This window comes from Nerophis lumbriciformis, linkage group LG19, assembly GCF_033978685.3.
Source record: "Nerophis lumbriciformis linkage group LG19, RoL_Nlum_v2.1, whole genome shotgun sequence".
NCBI classification, from domain to species: domain Eukaryota; kingdom Metazoa; phylum Chordata; class Actinopteri; order Syngnathiformes; family Syngnathidae; genus Nerophis; species Nerophis lumbriciformis.
Window position 1 is genome coordinate 1,244,268 of NC_084566.2, and position 7,014 is coordinate 1,251,281.

At 38.8% G+C, this 7,014-nt stretch overlaps 1 protein-coding gene across 2 annotated transcripts; it reads left to right on the top strand.

Moving 5' to 3' along the window:
* The first annotated feature begins 965 nt into the window (after positions 1 to 965).
* On the top strand, positions 966 to 6,887 carry armc6 (armadillo repeat containing 6). Of its 2 annotated transcripts, none has more exons than XM_061979772.1 (7): positions 966 to 1,418; positions 1,620 to 1,705; positions 1,779 to 2,349; positions 2,505 to 2,650; positions 2,725 to 2,859; positions 2,927 to 3,064; positions 5,023 to 6,887. In XM_061979772.1, exons 1-7 carry the CDS (start codon positions 1,298 to 1,300, stop codon positions 5,233 to 5,235), a joined length of 1,410 nt encoding a protein of 469 aa, XP_061835756.1. In that variant the 5' UTR covers positions 966 to 1,297; the 3' UTR covers positions 5,236 to 6,887. The 2 variants fall into 2 exon arrangements, with proteins under 2 accessions (XP_061835756.1, XP_061835757.1); XM_061979773.1 differs by having other exon boundaries at positions 968 to 1,418; positions 2,728 to 2,859.
* The last annotated feature ends 127 nt before the right edge of the window (positions 6,888 to 7,014 follow it).

Sequence of the window (7,014 nt, forward strand, 5' to 3'; positions counted from 1 at the left end):
GAGCTGCCAGTTTTTGACTGTACAATCTACGGTTGTTGTTTTTAACGGTGTATTACTGTAAATGGAAAGACGGTACATTTGTTTTTAAGGTAAAAAAACTGGCAGCTATGTTGCCAGAAAAAAAAAAACTTGTACTGTTTTTCTATTAACAATAATGTTGTAAAAACAAATGTCAATTTAACACAAAAAATCTGGCAACTAATCTGCCAGCTTTTTTCCGTCAAAACTCTCCCAAAGAACAGTGGTACTGTTTTTCCATTTACCGTAAAATGTTGTAAGATATAAAAAACCCCCACTATATTTTACAGTAAAATTTTGTAAATGTAAAGTTTTTACTGTAAAATCAACAGTTTACTTAAAACAGTTTATATATAATTAATAATGAAATGCAGAGGCAAATTCATACATTATTCACTGTTACATAAGCGGCCCGTGGACCCCGACTTAAACAAGTTGAAAAACGTATTCGGGTGTTACCATTTAGTGGTCAATTGTACGGAATATGTACTGAACTGTGCAATCTACTAATAAAAGTTTCAATCGATCAATCAATCAATTACGGCCCCTCTGATGGCAGCCATTACTGCCATGTGGCCCTCAATGAAAACCAGTTTGACATCCCTGGGCTACACCAAACATTTAATATTTGAGTTGTACATGTTTTATTTTTTAAATATTTTTTGTTTGTTTGTATGTGTCTTTTTTTGTATTATTTTTTTTATGTCAACAGTGACAGTGTTCAATGGTAAACAAAAGCAGTGGAGACTATTCCCATTATTGAGGCTTAACATTACCCTAAGGCACTAATGAATTATTGCTTTGTAACGTGTCTGGCAAATTGGCATTTTTCCGTCCATTTCTCACGAAGTGAAGTTCAAGTTATACAAATCACATCAACTAATCATCTTTACTAACAAATGGAAAAACATAGAACACAAGTAAATATTATTATTTGTCTTTCAGACATAAAAAACGTTGAAACGTAAACGGAATAGAATATTAAAAACATTTGTTTTGCCCGAGCAGATAAACGTGTAGGACTGTTTTACGCAGGCGGCAATTCACCAATACTGACCGGCAGAATGTACGCAATGTATGAGTTTAAGAACCGAGCTCAACTACGCAAAATGCGTAAATGAACAGTGGCGGTCGCTTGATAACAGTGCAGGAATACAGATACAGGGCGGTAACGACGACGTCGTTTTTTGTTATCGGGACCAACAGCAACAGTATTTAAAACAACAAAAAGGTGTGTCACTCTACCATTAAAAAGGGCAATAATCAAAAGTGAAGTGAAATGGCTGTACGGAGAGTCACACAGGAAACATTCGATGCTGCGGTTAAGGAAAACATCGACGAGTTCGAGATGGATCCCGAAGAGGCTTTGAGGGAAGCTGTGGAGCAATTTCAGTCTCAAGGTATTGTAGAAATGACGGATAAGCATAAACAAACATTTCAAAGCACATCTTTATTACAAAGCTCAATGGGAATTGAATAAATCGTGCTAATCTTACCTGGGTCATTTGAACAATGCAATTGCACATTTAATGGATGCCATACTAAATGCAATTTCCTATTTTTTTATTAATTTAAATCTGATTGCTGATGTATGCTTGCAGGCGTGGATCTGAATTGTATTGTAAAAGCTGTACCTGCTGTGCCATCCAATGATAATCAACACAAGGAAACCCATGAGGTCTTACAGGTGTGTATTTTGCTTACGACTAACATGCTTTGTATGCGCTACAATATGTTTACCATGATTGTTCCATCTGCAGGCTTTAGAGTCCCTCCGCATAGCAAAAGACTCTGCTGGCATTACAAAAGCGGCAGCAGATCTAAAGTGTTTCACGGAGCAATGTCTACTTGGGTTTGCTCAAAGGTACCTGGCGGCCCAAAAAGACGCATACCCTATCATCCTCTCCTATTGTAAAAAGAGTGTCGGAGAGAAGGAAGCGGCGCTGGCCGCTCTGTGCGCCCTGGCCGCGCTGACCGACGGACAGCCGGACTTGTTTGACACCGACGGACTATGTTTCCTCTTGGACGTTCTCAAGAAGCACAGGGATGATGGGGCTGTGACACGAGCCGCTGTCTGCGCTGTGCGTCACTGCTGTTTGAAACACGAGCAAAACAGACAGGATTTGGTCAAAGCGGGCGTCCTGCCGCTGCTGACCGGCGCCGTCAAACAGCACAGCGGCTGCGCCGAGGTGGTCAAGGAGGCGTCTGCGGCTCTCAGAGTCATGACCTTCGACGACGACGTCCGGGTTACGTTTGGGCACGCTCACGAGCACGCCAAGAGTATTGTTCTCGAGCACAACGGGTTGAAGGTCCTAATAGATTCAGCAAAAGGTAAGATCTGAGATTCAACACATAAACACATTTCCCAAAAATTGTGGAACCTCTGTGGCTTTTCAGCTTTTAGGTTCCATCGTCTCTTTCTTAATGTCTTCACAAGTTGTCTGACTTGTTGTTATTGGTAGTAATGTATATATTTCTTCCCTCAGCTCATAACGACAATATGTCTGTCTTGGGTGAGCTGTGTGCCACTTTGTCCCGTCTGGCCGTCAGGAACGAGTTCTGCCAGGACATCTGTGACCTGGGAGGGCTTAAACTTATGATGACGCTGCTTGCAGACAGCTACGAGTCACCGGTACTGAAAACCGCCATAAGGGGTTTTGTCTTTAAAATGTACGACCGTTGTCACTGAGCTGCTTTTTGTCCCAGCAGGAGTTGGTTCGGCAGGTCCTGAGCGGAATAAGAGCCGTTGCTGGAAACGATGACGTGAAAGATGCCGTTGTTAAAGCGGGTGGAGTCCAACTCGTCGTCGTCGCCATGAACAGACACCAAACGAACGCTGCTGTAGGTGTGCCGTGAATATCCAGCGCCACTCGGTGTGAACTTGCGTGTTTTTTTTACCCTCCCGTAGGTGTGCGAGCAGGGCTGTGCGTGCCTTTCTGTCCTTGCTTTACGTAAACCCAACAACTGCAAGGTCATCATGGAGGAAGGAGGCGCCTTAGCTGCTGTGCAGGCTATGAAGACTCATACTTGTGCTGTTAATGTGCAGGTAAGCACCAGTCATTAAGGAATAAAACAGAATATAATGCCTTTATTTTCACAACACATATTTATAGACATATATGTAGAATATTACAGTGTATAATAAAATAAACTATAGATGAGTTGCGTGTGAATGCTCCAATGCTGAAGCTGAACTGAAATGCTGACAGAATGTAGTATGAATGTAAAAATAGTTTGAAAGTTGGAATGGTTTGAATGTTTAAGAGTTTGAATTTCCAGGAAAACTGGAATTTAGTTTGGAACTTGGGAAGGCGTTAGTTTAAATGTCCAGGATGAGTGGAATGTGTTGATGTTGGAATGGTTTGAATAGGTTGAAAAATGTGGGAATTGTGCAACTTGGAAACATGTCTGATTCATTTAAATGGGAACTTCCTGGAAATTTCCTTCCTGGACAAGCGGTAGAAAATGGATGGAGGGATTTTTTTAAAAATAGGAGCATGAATGTCCTAAATGAGCTGAATTAGTTGGTGTTGGAATTGTTTAAATCGGTCAAGAAATGTTGAAGTAGTAACAGTTTTTAAATTGAGAAATAGTATTACGGAATTTCGGGAAAAGCGGGAATTTTTCAAGTTCTAAACCAACTTGGTTTTTTGTCCTGACTAAGAGGAATGTTTTGACAGTGGAACGGTTGAAATGGGTTGAAAAATGTGAAAGGAGTCATCGCACTAAAAAAGGTTGGATATAAGGTTAGAAAAAAACAGGAATTCCTAGAAATTTGTTGAACATGGAAAAATGGTAGTTTGAATTTCCAGGATTAATTGAATGTGTTGAAGGTGGAATGGTTTGAAGCGGTTGAAAATGTGGGAATTGTGGAAGTTAGAACAATGGCCAATTCATTGTGAATGGTAAAAACGTCCCTAAAAACTGGGAATTCTAAGAAATCCGGGAATTTAAAAAAAAAAAAATTGTTGAAAGGGAGCACACAATTCCTGAACAGGCTGAATATTTTGAAGTTGGAACAGTTGGAATCAGATTAAAAATGTGGGAATTGTGGAACTTTGAAAAATGTCCCATTCTTTTCAATGGGAATTTCATGGAAATTTGGGAATTTCGGGAAAAAAGGGAATGTTTTTGAAAATGCTAGAAAAAATTGGAATGTTCTGAATGAGTTTGTGTTGGTGTTGGAATTTTTCAAAACGGTCGAGAAATGTTGAAGTACTAACATTTTTTGGGAGAATTGGTATTACGGAATTTCTGGAAAACGGGGAATTTCTCCAGATTAAGAAGAATGATTTGACGGTGGCACGGTTGAAGTGAGCTGAAAAATGTGGGAAGAGTAGTCGACAGAAAAAAGGGTGAAAAAAGCGTTTGAAAAAATATGACTTCTGAGAATTCCTGGAATTTTTTTTAACTTGGAAAAATAATTGTTTAAATGTCCAGGATGAGTGGAATATGTTTAAGGTGGAATGGTTTGAATAGCTTGAAAAATGTGGAAATAGTGGAAGTTTGAAAAATGGCCAATTCATTCTAAATGGGAAAAATGTCACGGTAAACCTGGAATTCTGGGAAATCTGGGAATTTTTGGAATTTGTCAAGGGAAAGCCCGCAATTCCCAAATAGGCGAACAGTTTGAAGTTGGAATGGTTTGAATTGGATGAAAAATGTGGAAGGGAGAGTGCGCCAACATCTGCAGAAGAAGAAGTAGAAGAATAAATAGATGAATTTTGGTGTAGAAAACCATTTGAGTGAATGCTTTGGAGCATTCACTCAATAATATATTTATCAATCATTCAAACTTTTCAATCTGCACTTTTCATGCAAATTGCCACACAAAGTGCTTTATAATTATTAATTTGATACCAATGCAAACTGTGGTTTAGTACTTGGTGGCACCAAAATGTAAGATTCACACTGTTAAAAAAAGTGCCTTCTTACAGTGTTTTCAGGTCAATACAGTAAACGACACAAGCATCAGTCCATATATATATTTTTTTGCACAACCAGAAACAGGCATGCATGCTGTTGAGGAACCTGGTGTCGCGGGAGCCCAACTACAGCCAACCTATTTTGGACTTGGGAGTGGAGCCCCTCATAGCGCAGGCACTACGGACCCATCAAGACTGCGGAGACATCGCCAAAGCTGCCCTCAGGGATCTCGGCTGCAATGTGGAGCTGCGAGAGCTGTGGACCGGCAAACATGGCGGCATCACCAACTGAAAAAAGCGGTGCAGGAGTACTTCTTGTAAAATGTATTGTATTAATTCAAACAAAACCCAATCTGAGATACCGTATTTTTCGGACTATAATTCGCAGTTTTTTTCATAGTTTGGCCGGGGGTGCGACTTATACTCAGGAGCGACTAATGTGTGAAATTATTAACACATTACCGTAAAATATCAAATAATATTATTTATCTCATTCACGTAAGAGACTAGACGTATAAGATTTCATGGGATTTAGCAGTTAGGAGTGACAGATTGTTTGGTAAACGTATAGCATGTTCTATATGTTATAGTTATTTGAATGACTCTTACCATAATATGTTACGTTAACATACCAGGCACGTTCTCAGTTGGTTATTTATGCGTCGTATAACGTACACTTATTCAGCCTGTTGTACACTATTCTTTATTTATTTTAAATTGCCTTTCAAATGTCTCTATTCTTGGTGTTGGGTTTTATCAAATCAATTTTCCCAAAAAATGCGACTTATATACCGGTATGTTTTTTTCCTTCTTTATTATGCATTTTCGGCCTGTGTGACTTATACTCCGGAGCGATTTATACTCCGAAAAATACGGTAATTGGGTTTTGCAGGTAAGACTGATGAGGACACGAACAGTACAATGGCTTTTCAGTTAAACCTATTGTTTTATGTTTTTTAAAGTTTTGATCCTTAGAATGGTAAAAAAAAATCCCAATACCAAATGTCATGCTAACTATGTAATATGATCAAATTGTGACCAAGTCATTGTGTGATCTACTTCAGGGGTGTCAAAATCTACTCCCAAGTGGGCCGGACTGGTAAAATCACGGCACGATAACTTACAAATAAAGACAACTCCAGATTATTTTCTTTGTTTAAAAATAGAACAAGCACATTCTGAAATTGTACAAATCATAATGTTGTTGTTGGTTTTTTTACGCTTACATGTTGCGGTTAATAGTAATCTATCTTTATTTGTCGTTATTTCTATTTTTATAAATAAATGATGTGATAATGTTCATCAGTCAACTAATTGGTGTTATTTTTCAATCTATCAAGATAAAAAAATGATATCAAAATCAAATTACAGGATGTTATTTATGTAGTTTGATCATTTTCCTTGACTGATGTACTAACGTGGTTTATTTTGTACATACCTAGCATCACATACAAATAATTGCTATTGTGACATCCAGTGGACACATTTAGAACAGCTGTTTCTTTCATTAAAAAATTTCAGATTCATTTTTGTACTCAGCAAACTCATCCCGCGGGCCAGATAAAACCTGTTCGTGGGCCTGATCCGGCCCTTGGGCCGTACGTTTGACACCCCTGATCTACTCAATGAAACCTACTTATGTGCATTCGAAGCTACAAAACAGCATCTATACACCATATTTTCTTCCTTGCCTGACTCAGTGTTTTTTCTCAATGTTTTGACTAAAGTCTAAACAAGTTTTTAATGCACAATCATTCTGCACTTTGCAAAATGCATTGTTTTTTAACACACTTGTCTGGTTTGTTACAACATTCCCATGTAAACATAACGTTGCATGCTTCATTTTTGGATGGATTTTCTTATAAATTCATGCACTGTGCTGCTAAAAAGTTGGAGTATGTGATAAAACTAAAATGGTAAGCTAAAATAAATGAATCTATGATATCAAACAGGCCAGTGTAACCTTACACTAACTTCTATGTGAGACGCCCCTCTTGTTAGCCTATCCTAGCACTCCTCCTTGCCATGTTAGACTCCATTTCCCACAATGCACTCGCCCTTCCCAAACCTG

Bases quoted from the DNA above. Each gene is read 5' to 3' on its own strand.
- armc6 (XM_061979772.1), top strand. From the start codon at position 1,298: ATGGCTGTACGGAGAGTCACACAGGAAACATTCGATGCTGCGGTTAAG. The intron at 1,419-1,619 runs GTATTGTAGAAA...GTATGCTTGCAG, and splicing joins GGAGCAATTTCAGTCTCAAG to GCGTGGATCTGAATTGTATT. The intron at 2,350-2,504 runs GTAAGATCTGAG...TTCTTCCCTCAG, and splicing joins CCTAATAGATTCAGCAAAAG to CTCATAACGACAATATGTCT.